The sequence below is a fragment of the Lytechinus variegatus genome, chromosome 15 (assembly GCF_018143015.1).
Source record: "Lytechinus variegatus isolate NC3 chromosome 15, Lvar_3.0, whole genome shotgun sequence".
Lineage (NCBI taxonomy): Eukaryota > Metazoa > Echinodermata > Echinoidea > Temnopleuroida > Toxopneustidae > Lytechinus > Lytechinus variegatus.
Genome location: NC_054754.1, coordinates 31622401 through 31645322, shown reverse-complemented (window position 1 = coordinate 31645322; position 22922 = coordinate 31622401). Strand labels below are relative to the sequence as shown.

Below are 22922 nucleotides of genomic sequence, written 5' to 3'. Positions count from 1 at the left end.
TACAAGATTGTGATCAAAAGGATTATTGACCACTTGCAAGTTTGGTGTATTTAAACGGTCCCTTGTAGTAGGAGTTCGCAATATTTCGTACCCCCCCAAAAAAAAGGAAGTGACAACTACATATGCTTTGAAATAATTTCACATCTAAAGCTGATAGTGTTAAATAGATTTGACCCCAACCTACTTTTTTCCGGATGTGAACTTGATTTTGTAAGAAAAAAACAATTATTTTGGTTGCTTTATTGTTTCTTATGAAATGATATCACATTCTTGACGTGTTCGCTGTTTAAATGATTATTTATGTAAAAGCGAAGTGGCAATTTAATGTTTTATTTTGTTGCATACGATTTAGAAGACCATTCGTGTATCATCGACCCCAAAACAAAAACTGCAGCGCAACAATTAATGTAGGCCAATGAGGAAAATCATGTAAAATTTTAATAAACAATTTCCAAATATTTCATCTGAATCATTGTTTTCATATATATCGTTTTACATGGGATTTCGTGCTTGAAGGTTGATTTAATTGTTTTTCTGTGATACTACTGAACTGTTTCAGTCATTTCATGTCTAGAAATCCTATTGATCATTGTTTTCCAATCAATCATAGAATTGCCAAGTACTCTACACGAAACACCATTTAAGCGAAGCCCATCTTAGTTGGTTCCATATTTCAGAACTAATTTTCTTCGCATTCATCAACTGATTAATCGAAACAATCGGACCCTTCACTAAACTAACAAGTAATGGGTTGTGGCTCCACCACTTTGGCGGATTTCAAAAGAATGTCAAATGGTGTCAAAAACACCCAAAATGAGGGTTACAAAAAAGAAATCCCTCCGGGACTGGATCAAGCTCGGACAGTTCTTCACCTGAGTGGTTTTGAAAGCACTGTCCTCCATAAGTGATCAAAACGACTAAAGGCCTATTCATGAAGATTTGAGGTTTGGGGAAGTCAGGCGATTTAAAATGGAAACGCCCATAGGGGGCACGTTCATACGACGTGACCCATGTGAGATAACCGATATACAGTCTACCTATAGGCAAACGGTGATATCAAGATCAATTGCATGAATAAACATGTTTACACTTTAAGCCATTGTGCTTGATGATAATGAAATTTGCCTGATCTAGCAACAACTAATTGATTAATATTGAACAAAATATCTATTCATGATACTTGATTATTTACACGTAAAGAAGTTGCCATCGGTGACTTACTGGTGTGGAGCTCATTAAGCAGGACTTGGACTTGGATTCCTTAAGATAAACCTCTCTTTAAGTATTGTCGCTTAAATACCGTTCTATAACTGGGTATTACATGGATTATTCCCAGAGGACGTTCTCATTGACTTCGTTCATGTAATGGTTCTATTTTTGAAACCCAATCTGATTTATGTAACTCAACAGTACGATTATTACATAAGTCAACTTCTCGTATTATTCAACTTTTGTTTGGGAAGTGATTCTATATTTTTGTTCGATTTTCGTAAGTTTGATGATCGAATATAAACATATTTTGTAAACGAAAGGTGATTTTCTTCCACTCTTTCAACATCTTCATGCTAAATCATCATTTAGAGTTGTTTATCATTTATTTCTAATATATCTTTCATAATTATCATTGAGCATTACCACCATTATTTTATTACAGCAAAATCAACATCAACATCACAAAAATAATAACAAACAAAATGGTAGTACCAATATAATAAGTTGATAGTTGCTTTTGCCTTTGACATTATTTCAAACATCTTATCACCAGGTTGATGTTGTTTGTGTAAGATTCCAACAAATTTCTAAATATGTACGACAATATATCATGGACAAATGGATACTTTCAATGGAATAATTCATAACTACATTAATTCAAAGGCGACTTTCGTGTTAATAAATGAATGGCATGACTAGCAATTAGAACAAACTTTTACTGGATTCCAACAATTACACTTACTCCATTGGAGCACTTATATAAACATACTGATGGCAAGAAACAAAATATCTACAACGAAAGAAAAAAAAAAGAATTGGCGTTTCTTTCGACAATAGCTTGACAATTTTCATATTCAAATTTACAGACATTATCAGCTAGGATGTTATCAATAAATAATACACAGAATTAAACTGCTGAATTCTTGTCACGGTGATTATTAATAATTGGCATGGAATATCAGATCACCAAGTCATGTGACATATGATGAACCGTTATCTTCCTGGTCCAAGAAAAGTTTTTGTTCCATGTTTATCTTACCACTTGTGACCTTCACACACTCCTGCTCCATTCAAAAATCAATCGGATGTTTTAAGATGGTTCTCTTTATTGATTCGACCAGCTTTTGTTTAAAACTTTCCGGCAGAGTGAGATATAGTATTATTCCTGTTCGTGTTACACAAATTGCCGATCGATATATCGAGGATGCTAACGGCTTGAGGATTATATGTAAAGCATGTAGACAAACTGTTTAAAATCAAAATTTGTACCTTCTGAAAATTGAACGTATTAAGAGTATTTCATATAAAGATATGATATTCAAGAGAAACCTTGTTCTTTAAGTTTCGGGGTTTTTTAAAATTGTTTTGTTTTGGAACTTATTGTAAGTAGACACTGAAAGTTGCATTAAAAAAAATTTTTTTTTAATTTAGTTCTCTTCTATTTTCATGTACTGAACCTCCCACTTGAAATCAACACAAATGCATTGGATGAAAAAAAAAATTCTTAGAATCAACACTAACGCACCTCAAGAAAATTACTTTAAACTTTATTTAAAAGTGATTATTAGTTTACTTCTTAAGGTTTCCAAATAAAGTTGCAATCTTCAGCAGATAGGTAAACAATAATAATCATTTTAAACTTTCGATTTCATCAGAAAGTCAGTCAAAATACAAACATCCAAGCACGCCGGCAACCTGAAAGGCGCGTGGGTGTGGTCGAATAAGGGGGTTGATCGAAATTCACGCGTGGCCGGAGCATCGCACTCCTGTCAAACAAGCCAATAGCAGTGCTTAGATTACATTAAAATTCAAGTATTTTGTTTTACTTACCGAAAAGAAAGGTTTGGCAAAGATAGATGGAATGAACACTGTTGAGAGGATGATGCAAGCAATCGGCGCTGTTCCCAGCGTTCTCCAGCACCGAGACGCCATCTTGACTTGATTTAGGACGATGGCTGGCGGTTAAGGTAGGGTCCTCTGGTGGTGCGACCCGAAGAGAAAGTGCTGATGGGCTTACTCAACAAATACCCTCCTCACACCGAAAACTCCTCACTCACTGTCACCGCTTCACTGGGTACCTCTAAAAGATCACTTCTATAATCATCCTTCGCTGATGAAAAGCATCAAGAGAATCGTCCACTGACTACGCTGTGGAACCAACGCTTTCACGTAAGACCATTGAAAAGACTTCAACCACAAAACTGTTTCTTAACTCGATCACAGTTTGGGCTGGGCCCATTCATCGTGGTACCTATTTGCACCCATATCAGAAAGCCATTCAAGAATGTATGGAATCGGCATATACACTGAGGTATCATAAAGGATACACAAACTTTCTTTAACTCTTTTCTTCCGAGGCATTGGGATGGAGAATCTTTTGATGATTACGTAATAGGGGAATGCATCCTCTTTGTGGTGATGCGCTCAGAGAGACAATGGGTGGTGTATCAATGAAAGGTTACGGCTGGTGACTTTGAAGATTCGTTCTATTCAAAACAGACTCATTTCAAATCTCTGAGATAATCGCCTCTTTAAAAGTTTTGTAACGGCGAGCCAAACCAAATCTCTCTCTCTCATGCCCCCCTCTCTCTTCCATTCTGTCTCTTAACATGCCCTTTCCCCTCTACATTTCTTCTGGAAGTACACTTTACCCTCGTAAGAGAACAAGTTGATAAATGATGACGATGAAGAGGATGAAAAAGAAGAAGTCGAAGGAAAGGAGACACAAAAAGAGCAAGCCAGCCAACAAGGGGAAAAATAAAAGAAAAGAAAAGAAGAAAAGGCAGGAAAATGTAGACAAAAAGGTGAAAAAAACATAATACAAAGTATAAGAAGAAATAGAAGTCGTATAAATTGTAGAATCTAAAAATAGAGTACTCAAAATGAACTGGCACCACTTTCCACTGGCGTATGGATTGGTCATTTTATAAAATGAATGAAGTGATTAGTAGAAGCCAGAATAATAAACAAAAAAATCAAGTAGTTTTAACGAATCAATTGGTAATAATCAACCCTACCCTACTTTTCAAGCAATGGCAAAAATAAAAGAAATGAAAAAAGACGAGAAAAGGAAGAAAATGGGGATAGAAAAATGGATGAACGAAAGAAGAGTATCAATATATGTTTAGGTTTGTGTATAACTCTGTACTCCTGGGATCCGTTGCATAAAAAGTCTGGCAAACGAACAAAAAATCTGGCAAACAAAATTATGCCATTGAAAATTACACATTAAAAAACTCTGGCAAAACATTTTCGAGAGGTTTTTATTGAAAAATATTGTTATGCAACGGTCCCCAAATGTTATCCAATGGAGAAAATGACGTCATTTTGCCACTTTTGAAATACCAGGGCGTATACCTGTCAGGACACAACTCAAGGATTATTTTACCAATTCTTTATGAAATATGCATATTTTGGGAGGGGCTAATATTCATCAGGAGTTGCCATTGCGCTGGTGAGGTTTGCAGGTGTTGTTGTGTTTATTTCCTTAAGATAACCTAAGTCCTATCAAATTAAAAAATCGAACGTATGCAAACCATAATGTAAAATTACGGTTGATGGCATATTCAGCTGCAACTACAGGCCTACATAACTGTTACTGCTGCAGTCTTCCACAGAAACGAAGATGTAATTCCCTGACCCCTATATTTGTATTTACAATTTTATTTTTAAACGAGTATAGGCCTACACTTTGCTACGTTCAATTTTCTCATTAAGTCATCGGTATAGTGACCAGGCTCAATTTCATGTAGCTTTTCAGCACTGATAAATCATGATTCTCTGATAGTAACAGTCAGAAACTAGTGCCTCTCAGCCAATCAAAACGAAGAATTTATTCAAAAATATAAGAGCTGATAATTTCATAGTCGTGCTGAAAAACTTTCATGAAACGCCACGCGGCACGCCCTTTATTTTCTCGAAACACATGATACCCATTATTTCCGGTGACTGTCCGAACTTACATGGCAAAAATTTTAGACCTAAGATCTGGAAATTCATTGTCATCATTCATCATCAATGCCCTTATTTTAAAGTAAGTCCATCTCGCCCACCAAGTTGATTTAGGAAAGAATTAACCAAGCATTGGCACTAGTACCCAGCACCTAGATTTTTCTAAGAATTTGATTTCTTTTCTCAGTTTTACATAAGCACAGCCTCCCGGGCGGCAGGGAGATGACGATGTAACTCATTGAATATTTCTCTTCCATTTTTATAACATTCCAAAATTCAAATATCTAATTTCCTTTAATAGTGTGAAAAAAAGTACCATGGCTTGACTCCAAATGGAACGTGCTAAATCAGCAATGTTATAAAAGAATTAAATACAGAGCTCAATTCTTTCTTGTCAGATGTACAAATGTTGAAATAAATTTGATTTCATAAAACAGGCTACAAAAGAATGAGTGTATTACATCATTCCTCCGCGTAGTTCTATGGTGTCATCTCGCGTTTCTTAAAATTTTGAGAGAAATAAGTTATCTCATTTACCACTTTCGTAAATTCGTGGGTGAAGAATATACAGTGCGTAAAAAAGACCCCTTAACTTTTTTTCGAAACGCTGTCAAAATTATGTTTTGAAATAAAGGAGATTCATAATGCTGATAGAGGCTCGAAAGTCGTCTGATTATACAAGATTACACAAAAAAGGACAATTTTCAGTTCACGTTTGACCGAAACCTGACCTTATTGTCCGGGGTATAATAGAGCTTGCGCCCCCAAAATAAAGAATTTGGCCCAGCATGCACAATGAAAGGACTACTAGTAGTAGGATCCATGTCTAAATATAAATAAAAAGCTCTTTGCATTCATTAATAATTATGGACTTAATATCATGATTGTTATATACTGCTTTGCTGGAAAATACTGATGCAGGAACTGAAGGCGGCGGGGGGATGCTTCGGCCCTCCACATTTTCCAGTAAATAAAACGTTAACATTGCCTTTTATTTGTGATCTTATGCATGTTCACCCCGCACCTTCGTCGACTCAGTCCCCACTTTTAAATTCATTTCGCACCCCCGAGATGATTAATTTATAAACTTGCTGGCTGGGTATAAACAAGAGGAGGAATACATAATTACATAAGTGATTTTACTTTAGGATTTTTAATTGCAGTCTTTTACTGAGTACACGGTTCTGAAAAGATGGTATAGAAGAATGGGGAAATATTGATTTTGCTGGAAGATCAAGTGCGCCCATTGCGGTATCAAATACAATAATAACATGGGTCTTGTTGAATCGAAAATTCCGGGACAAATGCTGTATTAAAGAATATCTTTTTAAAAATGCAGGAAGATCCGGGGGAAGATCTAAGCAAACCATGAAAAGGCGTGGATTGGAATTAAATACATTCATCATGCTCTTACTTTTTTCTAATTTCCTTCTTTCGTTTTTGTCTCCCTCTTGCTCTCGTTTATTCTGTCACTTTCATTTATCAACTAATTTTTTATAATTTCACGTTAACTATTTCATTATACTCATTTTCTGTTATTTATTCATTTACTATGCATGTGTTCTGCTTTTCTTATCATGTTTATGTTTCTTTCATTCGTGGAGGGCTCCGTTGTAAAACAGTTTTTAACTGAACCGGACTACCCTCCACTGTTCTTTTTATCGATTTTCTTAACATGAATAAATAAATAAATTAATAATTAAATCTATTTTAGGGTGGGATGATTCCTCCAATTTTCCCGGCTAAACCTGGTCCCATATTGATATCACACCCATATTATGCATCGTTTCTTTTTGTGTGAAACCAAACTTTGGTTAATTAAATATGATGAATTTTAAATGTAAAGTTTTTGCATTATAACTGGCAAATAGGGTAGTAAAAGTTAATTTATGTGTTTAGGATGAATTTTGCACTTCTGGAATGTTGTCAATAAGGGGGGGGGGTTCATTAATCATATCTGTCATGTGAGAGAGAGTGAAAAAGGGGCATTTTCAACTTTCTGATCATTGATTTTATACCCCATATAATATAGGCCTATATTGTTTATGTTGATCAGAAAACCTGTTATGGATAGGAAACGGAAGAGCTGTTAAATGTATACTAATCTTAGAAAGGGTATGTGCGTATAGTTACTCTCCGTCTTTATATTTCTTAAAAAAAAAACCGATACACTAAGAGGGTCTAGTCAAAAGTTTCACAGTATAATATAATTAAAAGGGAACATGTATGTTTGTTGGGTGATTAAAAAAAAATCTCAAAACAAAAACGCATTTAATGGGTAATTTTCTCCAAAAAAATTGCGGAAAAGTATCGGGCGTCTTTAGAACCAACAAACATTCATGTTCACCATTTGACCCATTATACCCATATTGGTGTATTAACTATTGGTGTAATAACTATGCCTAGCTTAGAAGAAATCATGAAGAATTTCGCTGACAGAATTATCGATTTTGTAAGGTGTTTCCAAAACATTAATGACTGATAAGAAAATTGAAATTCTTTATTCTTCGATAATTGGTTCAAATTTCCAAAGTACGACGAACCTTCACATAAAACACCGAAATGATTTATCAGCCGTTCTTAATACTTATAACGAACCCTTATTTTGAGCGATTTGGGGATTCTTTAGAAAGTTATCATGAATAGTATCTAAGGTGGTAGGGGAATGGAATGTGAAGAATGGGTGGTATTCATTCTATTAACTATTGTCATGCGAATTTATGATCCATGGGCGATGTTTACACGGTGGATCTTGTATAGAAAACTATTCGGCAACTAACCCTCCCCAGTAATGCATCATCCTCTAGTACTACACCAGGGTACTTGCCATCGGATAATTTTGACGAACATGAACGAAAAAGGATGAAAATATTATATGTTTCGAGAGAAATTGAAATGCAAAGTGTGATAAAACACCAGACTCCTTGTCATCCATGACAGGGTGTTATGACAGTGATTATGTTCCTTGGAAGACGCTGCTTTCAATCATAGATAATAGAAGGCGTCTGAACAAGGCTTCTCTGTACTATTATGTACCAGTCGAACAATGCATTGGTTAGGAAACATCTCGTACCATGGTGAAAAGATTCAATGAAGACAGGAATAATATCGTGGTCATCCATCGGTGATTGTACAAAAATGTGATGTTTATACCTTGGTCACATTTGCTCTACGACAACCGTCGAAAACAGCCGTTTTATTAATTTTAATTCAAACCACCTATACGTAGTTGGTACAAAAAATGTTGAAACGGCTGTTTTCGACTCGCCGTATATACGGCCGCCGTAGAGAAAATGTGACCAAGGTATTGACGATTTCGTAAAATGGGGGTGTACGACAAGTGAGAGAAGAGGGGACAAGTTGAGAGGGGGGGTGATACTGGGTGTGTCTTGGTGGATTTTGTTACAAAAAACATAAGACAGGGCAAGAGGCAAAGGAAAAAGGTAAATGGCAGGGAAAATGAGAGGGAGGGCAGAGGTCAAAGAAGAAACCATCGGCAACTTTGATAAAAGGAAGAGCAAAATGAGAAAATATTGAGGAAGGGAAGAGTATGGAAGCAGTTTTGGGGCTTGACATAATAAATAAAATATGGTAATAAGTTGAAAGAGAGATAGAGGAGAGGGGCAGAGAGTGTGAGATCAACAAGGAATATAATGTGTGTGATTTGATGCATGAGGTTGTGTGTGTATTGATATTTCTGATGAACTCATGAAGCATTTTTTTAAGCAATATAAATCAATGTGATGTCATAAAACAACAGAGAACAAAGAGAAATCGTTTAACATATCTAAAATAAATAAGTAAACAATATACTTAGTATAAGAACTAGAGTTTTAAGGCATCCAAATAGTGAAAAATGTAAGCTGAAAAGTAAGAATTCTCAGAACATGGAGCAAGTCTGAAAAGGTCCTATCACAGTGTTTCCTTTTATGTAGGGACATTGAATTTAGATTCAAAGACATACCAAAGACCAATATTTCTTCCCAATAGCTTGTTATTATCATCATTTGTTTGGCGTCACCTGTGCCTGGTAGGCAAAAAGCGAACTGAATCACTATGACCTGCAGGTCTCTCCTCCCGATATAACTGACTGGGGGAGTGCAGGTGGACCACTACATCAGGGATTCCCCTTACTGTTATACGAATAAGGCATTGGGTCCTGAACTTGCAAAGATGGTGACTCTTCTCTATATGGGGCTTTCATTTAACATCCTATCTGAGGGATGGAGTGTTTTCCACTGTTAAATAGCCTGCATCTATGAAACGGGAGAGGCGTGTACACACAATGCAGGTTTCAGTCATCTGCCCATGGTGGACTTGAACCTACAACCTTTGGTTTGACGGGCAGATGCTTTACTGACTGATAAGAGCCAACTGCACTCTCACTTTCTAGTGTATGATTGTATGATGAAAATATAAAAAAATAGGATCTTGTGGAAGTAGAAAAACAGAGCAGGCTTCATGAAGACTTACAGTTATGGTATTACTTTGCTATTATTGTTTCTACTGTGCCATGGAAACCTTGAATTTGATTGGCTACTGAGCCATGTTACCATGGTACCATAAATCACAAGTCTTTTATGAAACAAACCCCTAATAAATCAGGAAGATAAATTAATGGGAGCTATTACAATTTCTTTTCAATCTCAACAATTTTGTACAAAAGGAAAATATGCATACAGTCAGGTTACTAAAAGTAGCACACATTTTAATAAGATATTTAAAAAATCTAAAAAGTTTTCGCACATTATGAAAACTATTACATCGTGTCTGTAGTAATAAATCATACATCAAACATTAGTCCACATTTCTACTTAAAATAGTGAATGATTAATCAAATATTTACTGACAAAGTACACTTTAGCAAATAAAGAAATACATAACAAAATAAAAAAGAATAATAAATCATGATTGAAGGACTGATTGAAAATCCTTTTTCACAATTGAGATTATCAAAAAGGTAGCACCATAACAGCTTTCCCGAGTTAAAGGGATGTTGCACAATATTTTAAAGTTTCTCCATTGAAATTCTACAAGGATACAAGTAAATATGATAGAAGTTTTGTTTGGGTGCAAAGGTAAACTTCTTTGTCTTCTCCCATAACTGACCCACACAAAAAGAACACAATTTTCTTTAAGAATGTGAATTAAACCAGATATCAATACACATAAATAATTCCTACCTACTCCTATATGTCTGTCTAGTATGGCTATAAAAAATATGACACAAAAAACAAAAATTAGTAAAATAAGCGATTGCTCTCCAATGTGTCAAATCACTCAAATTAGGCGATGACTAATGAAAGTAAATTATATGCTACATCACGCTATATCAACATCTATGCCACCTGACAAAGTTATGATGAAGGTAGCATGTACCTTCTGATACCATGCATGCAAGTGAAAGCTTACCCAAAACAGGTAAAATTTTGTGTTTGAGACAAACCTTTCCCTAGAGCCAGAAGATGTTTAAAATGAGAGTGTTTCTTCGGAGTAATCAATTAGTAGGTGACATTTCCCAATTGTATTGGGATAATGACATGAAACAGTAAATACAATGAAAATAGTGTGAATATGCTGAAACGATGATTGTTATTCAATGGCAAGTATGGCAAACACATAGTGAAATATGTGACTACAAAAATGTTCCAACCTCATACATCCACCTCCATTTTGATTAAAAACATTTTCCATGATTGCAGCATGCTAAGGAGTGTTATACTTAACAGACTGGAGTACCAATGGCAGATGGGGTGGGTGGGGGGGGGGGTGCACCCCCTTTCTTTGACAGCCACACAGAATATTTGAGTAAAAAACATTATGCAGGCGAATGAAAGTGAGGAAACTTTCTTTTTTTCTTCTTTGCTAATCAAATGCTTTGCGACAAAAATCACCTTTATTTGTGAGTGAAAATCTAAATTATATAAGAAAAGAAGGAAAATGAGTTAATTTGCTTTAAAAAATATCCTGATGATAAAAATGTTAACAATTCCATACAGCCATAAAGGAATGACAAAAAGGTCCCAAACGACAGTATAAATGTGCATGGTGCATCTATCAAGAAAAATTATCTTATTTTGAGCTTAAAATAACACTAAATCTGACAAATATTTAGGACTTGCAGGCCTGATGAAAAGGAAGATATTTCAATAGGGAACAATACATTTATCTACAAAACATTTTAAATAAAACAATATTATCTGTTCACTTCACTCGGTAATAATAAAACCTACAAACATGTTCAACTACATAAGGCACATGAATAATTTCACATTAAGATTGGAATAACAGAAGGCACATGAAAAAAACCCTCTTAACCGACTATGAATGGTGAACATTTAACCAATAAAAGACCCGAGTTCTGTAATTCCAACAGACTCTGTACAGGGACCACCCATTCTAGTCAGAAAATTTTTTAAAGATAGCGCAAATAAAGGTTATCCATTATAAATGATTAATTTTAGAAACCATCATTTGTGTGTTGGTAAGTTTAATAGCATTACAGGAAAAGTTACTCACACATGATGATACATTAAAAAAATCCTTCTTAATGCCCTCTGTAACTAATGATATCATTTTTAAAACACTTAGGAATGAAAACAATCATTTTCTCTGCTTTATAGTTATCCTATCTACAGTTCACTTAATGTCCTTTGAAAAAATACAGCATATACATGTATTCTAAAATATAGCAGTAAAAGATTATAAAAAAGTCATTTTCAATATCGTGATTGGTAGATCCCACTGATGAGTAAATCTTACATAATTCATTCTGGTGAATGGTGATGAAAAAATATTCAATTGGAATTTTTTGCCCAAGTGAATAGTGCTTTTAATTTTTTTTAGATAAAAAAATGGTAAAATCAAACTTCAGGACAACTTTATAAAGCAACATAATAGGCAAAGGTTAAATAAGCAGGAATATTACTTTTGTATTTTGAATCTACAAATCACTATATATATAATGCACTATGACAGATTAAAAAAAATCCTATACTACAATTCTATGTTACAACAAATTATTTACAGCTTTTAATAAGCAATGTGTAAATGTACAGTCAAGTTCTGAATTCATATTTAAAGTTTATCTGTCTCCCTCTGTTGACAAAAGACATACAGTTCTAACACCAGCAACACACGCATGGCATCTATATTGTATACACAAGTTAAAAATAAGCTGAAAAGCTGCATGCCACATGGTCAAAGAGAGGGATGTGAATGAAAGAATTTTTATATTAGGTTGTGGCAGTGAATGGAAGGTAATGGAACTTAAAACTAGTGATTTCACCCCTTTCTAAAATATAAATAGAGATATTCATTATATGCCACCAATATAGAGGTGCTGTGGCTCAGTAGATAAGTCTCCGGACTGAACCACAAGGTTCGGGGTTCAAATCCCATCACAGCAGTAGTGTCCTTTGGCAAGGTGTTTCTCTACATTTGCCACTCTCGACCCAGGTGTAGTAAATGGGTACCCGGTAGAAATTCCTTGAATGCTTGATGCACCTGATCAGGGTAGCCGTGCTAAAGCCGGGGTAATAGTATGCAGCGCTTAGAAACATTTGTATTAAGCGCTATATAAGAAAATGCATATTATTATTATTTCCATGACAGATATTGGAAGTATTTTGTGTGCGTCATGAATATTTCAATACATCAGTGACCAAGGTTCGGTATATAGTGTTAGCGTTTCCTACATGCATTCATGGGCGGAAATCCCAGGGGGGACGTGTCTCCCCTTACCCAAAATAGTAGGGGGGACACATTATCAAATATCCCCCCTACTATTTTAGGTCTTTAACGATGGAAGAAATAAAACATGCATTTTGGACAAGATGACCTTACTTATTGGGTGATAACCCTTTTTTGGGGGGCTTAATTGTCAAATTTATTTTGGTCGAAATGACCTTACCTTGGGGGTGGTAACCCTTTTTTTTGGCTTGTCAAATTTTCCAGCCCCTGGTCCTCCCTAACTTTGGAGACAAATTACCACCCTTGCATGCATTAACAAAACTGATCGATATTAGGCAAATGCAATATTTTACATGTACATGTAGCTTGATTTAAACTACTGTTGCAAAGATTCGTCTACTACATCCAGGCAACTCACATGCCTCACACTGAAACTATTCTAACTGAATATTGTCTAGATTCATTATAAACGAGCAATATATTGAGAGATGTACACAGCATGAGTAAGTTAGTTTGCATATTTGTACAAGATGAGATGCATAGATAGATTAGCACACACAATGTTGGCTTTAATAACATACAGTACTGCACAGTATACAACTGCTAAAGACGCACATGTATTACATTCATGGTTGGTCATTCAGACATAGTATAACAGACTGTCATTCACAATAGCAAAAATTGATTCAAACCATATTCAAACTATAGCACCAGTTATTCTCAGCCTTTTTTCTTCTCTAAATCAAAGTCAAAATTCAAAGTCATTAATCATAAACAGAAAATGCCATTTTGAACAATGTAACTTCTTCACTTTCACTTATAGGAACGTCTTGAGCATCCTATATCATTATCTATATTGTTTCTATATATAGGCCTTGCAACTATGCCTGGGAAATGAATAATAATTAACCTGTTTCAAAGTTCAAGTAAAAAGTATTTGAACAATACTTCTATTTGGAGCACTCATGCTATTGGCTCTTCAATATGATAATTGAAAATCCCATTGCAGTGTCTGTCCAAGCCCCCAATTTCCTCCAATAGAGCCATAAATTTGAAGACTACAACTTCATCTATAATAATATTTCCTCTGATACATAGCTTCTTCATGAATTAAATATGATGAATATTATTGGACCAGGGGGCTGTTTTATAAAGCTGTTCGTAAGTTAAGAGCGACTTTAAGAACGGCTGGTGAATCTTTCTTACCCATTTCAAACCATCGCCACTGGTGTATACCATTTACCACAAGAAAGGATCACCACTCGTTTTTAAAGTCGCCCTTATCTCACAAACAGCTTTATGAAACACCTACCGGTATTTAAAGAGTGGAAATAATATTCTGTTTCTCATAACTAGAAGGCCAATTTGGATAAACCTAATATTTGAATATAATTCCCAGGCCTACTTGAACCTATTGGCCCATATTCTGAAGTCGGGTTTAACTTAAACTCAGGTTTAAGTATGGACAGCCTATTGTTACATAATCAATAACAGTATAGATATCATATTTTCAGCTCATCCGGCTCTCAAATCATTCATAATTGTGTAGGAAGTATAAATAGATGATTGTCTTCACCATCGATGAATCAGGAAAGAGCACATTAAACATAAGAAACATACAATTTGATGAAATGTTGATGCTTTTGACTTCCCATACTTAAACCACAACTTTAAACCTGAGTTTAAGTTAAACCTGACTTCAGAATACAGGCCCATAAATACAATATCATGGATATGACATGATTAAATACTCTTAGGTGGTAGATGACAATACTAGATCATTTAAAAGGTGGAATACAAACAGTTAGGTGGGGAACTCCTTGATAAAACAATATGAAAACATTCCTATATGTAGCAACTGCAGGTCGATGATGTCTTCAATACAAGTTTTCTATCAAAGATATCAAAGGCCACCAGGCCCCACCAGGATTTAGCTGAGAATTTCAGCGGTGATGATGCAGGATGGCACTTGTAGTGATTTAAGATTTCTATTTATGTCTATATTTTGTAGTTGTTTATATACATGTATAAAATATTTTTATCCAAAATTTAAACCTTATCTAGACAAAAAATCCATTGAAAAATTACATCCAGATCATATTTCCGATATTTAATTTTTATAAAAATCTTGCATATGTTTGAATATCAGTGCACTTACATGTCCATTGTATGTAAAAGGTCATGAGGTTTGATCTGAAACATTAGTTCAGAATCAAATGCATAAAATTATTCATGTTTAATTGGCTATGGACTTCAATATTTAAAAAAAGTTATCAATAAACTTCCAATCTTCCATTATGGCATTGTGGTAAAATTTTGATTAATACTTGGAAAATTATATATCTATTATTCATTTGTCAACAGAAGTAGAAAAAGGATGATGACAGACTGAGGTGAAATATTAGTGAGTTCATTCAAATTACTGCACAAAGTTAAATGAAAACAAGAATGACTGTTGTTTAAAGATACATACTGTATCCAATGAAGGCTTAACATGGTACATTACAAAACAGCTGATAAAAGACCACCTGTTGCACAATATAAATACACTGACATATAGGGCGCTGATTATTGGTGTCATAACTCATCACGACCTGAATGCTTTTGTCCATTGTCCATACCATTTTGGCCTGACCCCGGTGTAATCTGATTAAATTCATTAGGCGTATCTTTACGGCTTTCCGAATGCTTCACCCCCTCGCTTGGTGTCTGATCCTTCTGCGGCTTGCTATCGGTGGTTGTTTCATTCTTCTGTGCCACGCCCGGTTTACCGTTCCTACCCTTATCAACCTCCTCCCATATGCTTGATGTCTCGGTGTCGCTGAAGTAGTTCTTCTCACCGGTGTAATGTGTGGGTGATACCATGAGAGGATCAACTGAGAAGGCTTTCAGGTCGCGAGGTTCAAACTTCTCCAGCCAATCATCCCTGGAAATACCAATGACACACAATACCGGTAATCATTATTGCTGTGATGAAACCCCATGACGCATTGTTGAGAGCCAGAACGACTACAACATAATGTTTCAAAGATCCTGGGATCCATCAACTTCTATTCCAATATAGCACTTAAAGCTTCTCATGTTCGTTAACCTCCTAAGGATGTCTTCCACTGCTCCAATTCTTTACTACAAACATGTTTGTCCTAAAAATCTTTGTAGCAATGAGGATGATTTAAATCAACCACACTTGTTTTCACCGGGCATCTCATAAAAATTATCAAACTACACATATCCACAATTTATTTTTTCGGTTTGATATAAAACCACTTCTCAGGTGTGGAATGGGCTGAAAATTTCAAGATATGGTCTTCGTATGTAATTTTCAGATAGCAAATTACTAAATTTGAAAGATGAATGACAAAGTTGACAAATAGAACCAAAAGAGGTTGCTAGATATCCAAAATCTTAATTCAAACTTTCACTGAGAAACAGAAGCTATTATTGAAAAGTCCATGACCATTACATTTAATATGTATGATTGAAATGTTATATGATACTCAAGTAGACTTCACATTATTGACCATCTACTAAAGCTTTAGAATGGCTTCATATTCATATTCAGAGATTTGAGATGAGTGAAACAAGGTTTAGGTCATGTCCAAATAGCACATGACATTTCTTGTTGCTATATGACTCATCACGTTGATGGGTCAATTGAAGGTAAATGTCTTCAAACGTCAGCAAGTTTATTCTGATCTTATTGCTTTTTTTAAAGTATATTATTACTAAGGTATTGAAACACAGGAAGGAGGATAGGAAAAGAGATAATCCCCATGACTATGTCCACCTCTAACTTGACACCAACCCAAAATTAAATGAACTGAAAAGAATGACGAGTGCTCCAGCAACAGGCTTTGTTACTACAATTTCCACAATGACATTATGTTGGTATTCTCATAAGACAGACAAATTACCAGAAAGACTTCATTGAAATTTGCACTAAATTCCATACAGAAATATGAGATTTGCAGTTTTATAAATGTATTGCATGATATACACATTTGAAATATTCTCATGGCTTTTAAAACAACTTGTCTGTCATGACTGTACCTTACATGAACAAAAAAAAGCTATAAAACCTAAGCAGATATATCTATAGAGCCAGAGATTGGAATATAGCTGATCAATCAAGGATTCAAATTATTTATTTTCTTGAAAAAATGACTGGTTTGTTTGACAAAATGTTCATACACATATGAACTAAATAATTTAATAAAATTAAGACTTAAAGACTGATGATTTAAATCTTATCTATATCTATCTATCTATCTTTCCATCTATCTATCCATCCATTTATCTATCTATCTATCTATCCATCCATCTTTCTATCTATCTATCTATCTATCTATCCATCTATCTAATCCTAACTTACTCTGGATGTCTATCAAACATGATAGGTAAGAATTCATCAACCGGGACCATCTTCCCAAGTGGCTCCTGAGCTAATAACTTCTTAGCGCCCTCTTGTGTTAGCATGTAGCTCAACGTCCAATAGGAGTAGCTAGGCTTCACAATCTGACTTGACCCCTCCAAGAACTTCTCTCCCTTCATGTTCAGGATCTTACGTCCAACATATCTGAGGAGAGATTTATAAAAGATAATTAGTTCTTTAAATTAAACAAGGCAAAAGCAATTTGGTGTCTTGCCCACTTATGAAAATAACCAGAAATATCATGATTTGTGAAGGCACGCAAGAGGATTATATCTAACTTCATTGTGAAATGACTGGGATGGAATAACACTTGTCATAAGAGTCTTGCACGTAAACTTTAATGTTGACCTGAAAATGACCTTTGACCTTACCATGTGACCTCCGACTGGAGCATAACATGCAGGTCGCCTAAGTACATCTACCATCCAAGTTTGGTTGAAAAGCGACTTACGGTTGCGTAGTTAGGTGTCATGAGAGTCTTGCATGTAAAATTTAGCGTTGACCTGAAAATGACCTTTGACCTTACCATATGACCTCAGACTGCAGCATAACATGCAGGTCCCCCAAGTCCATCAACCATCCAAGTTTGGTTGAAAAGCGACATAAGGTTGTGGAGTTAGGTGTCATAAGAGAGTCTTGCATGTAAACTTAAACGTTAACCATGACCTTTGACCTTACCATATGACCTCCGACTGCAGCATAACATGCAGGTTCCCTAAGTCTCGCCTTTACCTCTGGTGGGCGAGACAACAAAATGAAGTAGGGAACCTAGGCCTAATTTTATGGAAGAAGACCGAAGCAAAAGCTGCAGCCCAGAAGGAGAAAAAGCAGAAGGCAGCCGCCGCTAAGAAGGCAAAGGCAGCACTAATGAGAAGAAAAAGACACCAAAGAAGAAAGTCCATGCCAAGAAATCGACACCCAATAAGGCAACCAAGAAGGCGGTAGCCAAGAAGCCAAAGTCTTCGAACCCCAAGGAAGAGCCTTTGGAAGGGTCGACTGAAAGCTATGTGATTTTTATTCTTGTTTGAGATAATCAAGTAGAATAATAATCCTTCATTACCAGTATAACTATGAACTTGTGTTTAAAGAAACATGCACTGTATAAAAAGTGTAAAAATTGCAGGCAAAGTTTAAAAAAACAACTTACATGAGGTCCCAGTCTAGTTTCCTTGCTGCAACTTCTGCCATGATATTTGCCATACGAGGTTTAAAACGGGCACCAAATCTTATATCGTCTTCAAAAATCAGGATTCGTGAGAGGTTTCTCTCCACAACCTAAAAAATACAACAAAAAAGAGAATGACATGATCAATAATTAGTTATTATATTTCTACAGGAATTTATCTGTTTAATAGTACAATCAATTGCAGAACAATTACATTTCAATTCAAAGTAGTGCATCTTCAGTCAGTATATGCTGAGACAGAAATCTCATCACAATCTTTTATGAAAGTACACTCTGACCCGTATTCTGAAGTCAGGTTTAATTCAAACTCTGGTTCAAAGTTGTGGATTAACTATGGAAAGCCAGTGATGACATAAATCTCTAACAGTAGAGGTTCAGCTCATTTGACTCTCAAAACATTATTAACTGCCTGGGAAGGACAAGTATAACAATTATCATCACCATTAAATAATCAGTAAAGAGCACAGTAAATATGAGAAGCATTCACTGTAAATAAAATTTTGAAACGTTTGGCTTCACATAATTTTAGCACAGAGTTAGACCATGGTCTAAGTTAAACTTGACTTCAGAATACAGGCATCTGACTTCTTTCCTCTTATTTCACTGGGCCAAAGAATAATACATCAACATAATGTACAATTTAATAATGGATTCACACCTTTGCTTTAAGGCTTCTGTTTCAGCTAAATTCACAAAAAGGACAATATACTGTATTAGCTGCAATTTTTCTTACTCCATAGGGCATTATGTACAATATTTCATAGTAGTATGGTAAAGATATCACATTGATGGATATGACATAAGTCAAAGGGTATAAGGTAATGGTCTTACATCTTTCCATATGTTGTAATGGCTTAGAAAGCAACCAATCTCTCCCTTGGTGAGTACTCTTCCCCAGTAAGGATCAGCGTAGCCTGGTAACATATCAATACCCATCTCTCTCAGCATATCAGGTGATAATAGCCTGAATCAAAATAATATTTCAAAAATAGGCCTACATAACAACTTGGAGAAAACAATCATGAAGCGAATACTAGTATAAAATATTAGTGAATGCAACACGCTTCAAGGTAATCACATACTATTCTTAGCCAAGAAGTACAGATATCACGTACCAATAATTTGTTAACAGAACACATTTTAAAGTCGGGTGCCAATCAAGAGGGACAGGATTGCTTCCTCCCACATTTTCAGGACTTTTGTTGCTTGTCAAATAGAAATCACAGGAAAAAGCCCCCTGTGAACTCATGGAGATAATATTTATTTTTGCTTGTCAATCTGTTCGTTCACCCCCACCTTCCTGGTACATCCCGATAACAAAGTTTCAGACATGATACCATTTTCAGTTTATTCCTCTTTTAAGAAATACAAAGCATAATTACAGTCACATAATAGAGTCTACTCACTTTCCATCTACAGCATTCCAAAGTTTGAAATCAATTCTTAGTAGTTTAAGAGCTGCTTGCATGCGAAGTCTTCTACCGGGTCTCCTCTCAAGGTTGACAAGGTAAATCTCATCAAAACCCATCTTATTTGCTGGTTTCTCCTCTGGTAATGTGATGTAAGGTGACGTCGCCATCGGAGTGTGATCTTCCACTACCAATGAGAAAAAAATATTGAGATAATAAAGAATAGCTCTCAAATGACTGATGAATTGTAGCATCTTGTCCTTGATATCTGATAGAAACTCTCTCATCCAGATTCTTCACAGATGAAAACATCATCTTGTGCTCTGGGTTTTCTCAACATACCGGTACATCAAATATGCTTATTAGTAAAAATGATTGTGAGGTCTGTGCTTTGTAATATTGCCTGACATTACTTTCACATACATGTGATTTGTTAAATATTGCTTGCAAAGTTCTTGAAATTGACATTTTGTCTGTGAGATCATACAACTGATGCAGAAATATGAAGTAATAATTAATAATAGTGTATATTTGTATAGCGCACACACCGTCAGTAGACGCTCATGGCGCTAGCCGAGCAACAGTTCTCTTTTACAATGTAAAAGTTTGATTTTATAGAAATTCATTTAATTACTACACAAGAACCATGGACAAGTACAATGTAAGAATAATAATTTCACATCTGCTTCATTCAGCCCAACCCATCCATCAGCCCATCAAGATCTATCCACAATAACAAATTACAGTGATAATGATACTGATGATTGTAAAGGTGACAATATGTTAAAGATGTGAAGATATTAAAATAATGATAAATATAATTATGAAGATTGATGATGAAGATAATGATACGATATTAATAATATGATGATGATGACAGTGGCGATGACGAGGATAATGATGATTATGACGATGATGTGATGATGAAGATTATGATGACGAATATAATGATTATAATGATGATTATTATGATAAGGAAGTAGATAACACTAATGATAATGATGTCGACGGCAGCGATGACGAGAATAATAATGATGATGACGATGATGAAGAAAGTGATGATGACATTCACATGAAATTATCTTGCAGTAATAATAGTCAAGTTATTCTCAGACAAGCAAATACTTAAAGGAAACAATAAATTATTAATCATAATACATTTTAATAATCACCACTTTCCAACAAGATCATGCTATCAAGTCCTCATCATTCATTGAATAAACTTACACATAGTTTCTAGTTTAGTGTGTAACATCTGTTCTACTTCTTCTTTCAATGGATGATGAGACTCAGGGGGATACAACATGGCTCCATAATGATCTTTATTCAGTATGTGGAAAGGAATACCTGTAAGGATAAAATGGGAAAACATGTCATGAAATTCAGTAAGACTAGAATTACTTTTATCTATAACTTGTCAGATTGGGGATATTTAAATGACACATTATACAATCTAGTTCAAGTAAAAATTTAATGTATAATACCTTATGTAATCCATAGTTGTTAAATAATCTTATAATAATTATAATAATACATAACATTTATAAGGCGCTTACTACTAATGTTTCTAAGCGCACTGTGCTCTGTTCATGGTTTGTACTTGGGATTAAAAAAAAAAAATTTGGCAAGAAAAAATGACACAAAAAATATACATGAATTTATTTATGTTTTGTCAGCTAGATGCAATATTCCCTGTGATCTCTCTTTATAAATATACTATTCCAATGACTTCACGCAAATTATAAAAGAAAAGTTGTTAAGTTTTGTTTAGTCAAACCATGTAACTCTGAGATTTGATCTCAGCTGGACCTGAAATTGATCAAAATCAGTCACAAATCTTATGACATCAAAGTCAGTCGTGGGGCTAGGAACAGGGTAAGAAAATCAGAAAATATCTATGATAAAAGTGATGATCATCAGTCATATATCCATGATCACATGCTCAAAAAGGTGAATTTCAGACTCGGTGATAATTTACATCTTTTGGAGTTTCTTTTTATTCTCTTTATAATTGTAGGCTAGTGATTTAAATCTGGTTTTAATTTCATGCTTAAAGCCAGCTCTGGGCTGGGTTTAAATGTCCATGCATGTATAAACAGGGGGTGGAGGTCAACGTATTGAGACCGAAAGTCAAGTTTACTTAACAGTAGGGCATCGCCAACAATGCCAGCAAGATGAAAAACAGACGGCAGCCTCTTTACCTCGTCCGCTTAGCACTAACACATCATACACACTCTACCATTTCACTGAAACTATTACACATGACTCAAGAGGGAGGTAGTTCAAGCTTATAAAGGTTTAGAATAGAAATTATTAGGGACATGTCTTCTCTTTCTTGTACATGTAGCTGATTACATCACAAAATACAAGACTTAAAAACATACTTAAAGGAAGTTGCATGTATTTCCAGACTCTTGAAATAAAGAAGTGCAAATTAAATCTAAATGAAATGAAATAAAGTGCAAACTATAATACTGCAGAAAGTTACTCATTGTTAACAACTACTATCAAACAAAGCTCGCACAGTTGAAAGAAATTCAATTATCTGTTTTACAGTGTAAAAGTTTCACATGTTAAAGGCATACCCAAAATCTAAATTTAGAAAACTACTGGTAAGTTTGAAATCAGGAATTCCATATGGACTTCTGAAATCTCTTTAACCTTGTTTTTCACAAAGCTATCACAGACAGGTCCAGGAGGGGTGTATGACCTAGATATGACAATTCTAACAAATTTTCTGTTTCATATTCCGGGCATAGCTCTGCCTTGAATAACAACAATCCCACAAAATCATTTCCGAAAAACAACCCACAATGAGATACTGGATCGCGGCTAACACAATTTCAAGATCTCTTCTGCACCAGTCCAAGTTTTCAATTTATCCTGCTATTTCTGATCCGCCAAATATTGCAAGATTACTTGTAATGGAGATGCAATCATATTGCAATTCCATGTAAGCTTACCAATATGTGTAAAATAGCAAACTATTATGTCAATTTGAGAATCTCAAGATTGAGCAAACTTGAGCTGATGTAACACA

General features: G+C 35.1%; 2 protein-coding genes across 9 annotated transcripts in view; both read right to left on the bottom strand.

The window, feature by feature from the left end:
- Positions 1-3413, bottom strand: part of LOC121429044 — a 78120-nt gene extending 74707 nt beyond the window's left edge. For 3 of the 7 annotated variants that reach the window (XM_041625943.1, XM_041625945.1, XM_041625946.1), the window contains exon 1: positions 3043-3413. In XM_041625943.1, the coding sequence (XP_041481877.1) occupies positions 3043-3144 (102 nt within the window). In that variant the 5' untranslated portion in view covers positions 3145-3413. The remainder of the gene's footprint in view (positions 1-3042) is intronic. The other 4 variants (XM_041625944.1, XM_041625941.1, XM_041625940.1 and 1 more) reach the window with 3 other exon arrangements.
- An 11903-nt stretch (positions 3414-15316) lies between these two features.
- The window catches only part of LOC121428467 (procollagen galactosyltransferase 2-like), a 34436-nt gene continuing 26830 nt past the window's right edge, over positions 15317-22922 (bottom strand). For both annotated transcript variants that reach the window (XM_041625095.1, XM_041625094.1), the window contains 6 exons: positions 21110-21229; positions 19880-20069; positions 19305-19437; positions 18435-18562; positions 17228-17431; positions 15317-15781 (listed from right to left, as the gene is read on the bottom strand). In XM_041625095.1, the coding sequence (XP_041481029.1) occupies positions 15433-15781; positions 17228-17431; positions 18435-18562; positions 19305-19437; positions 19880-20069; positions 21110-21229 (1124 nt within the window). In that variant the 3' untranslated portion in view covers positions 15317-15432. The remainder of the gene's footprint in view (positions 15782-17227; positions 17432-18434; positions 18563-19304; positions 19438-19879; positions 20070-21109; positions 21230-22922) is intronic.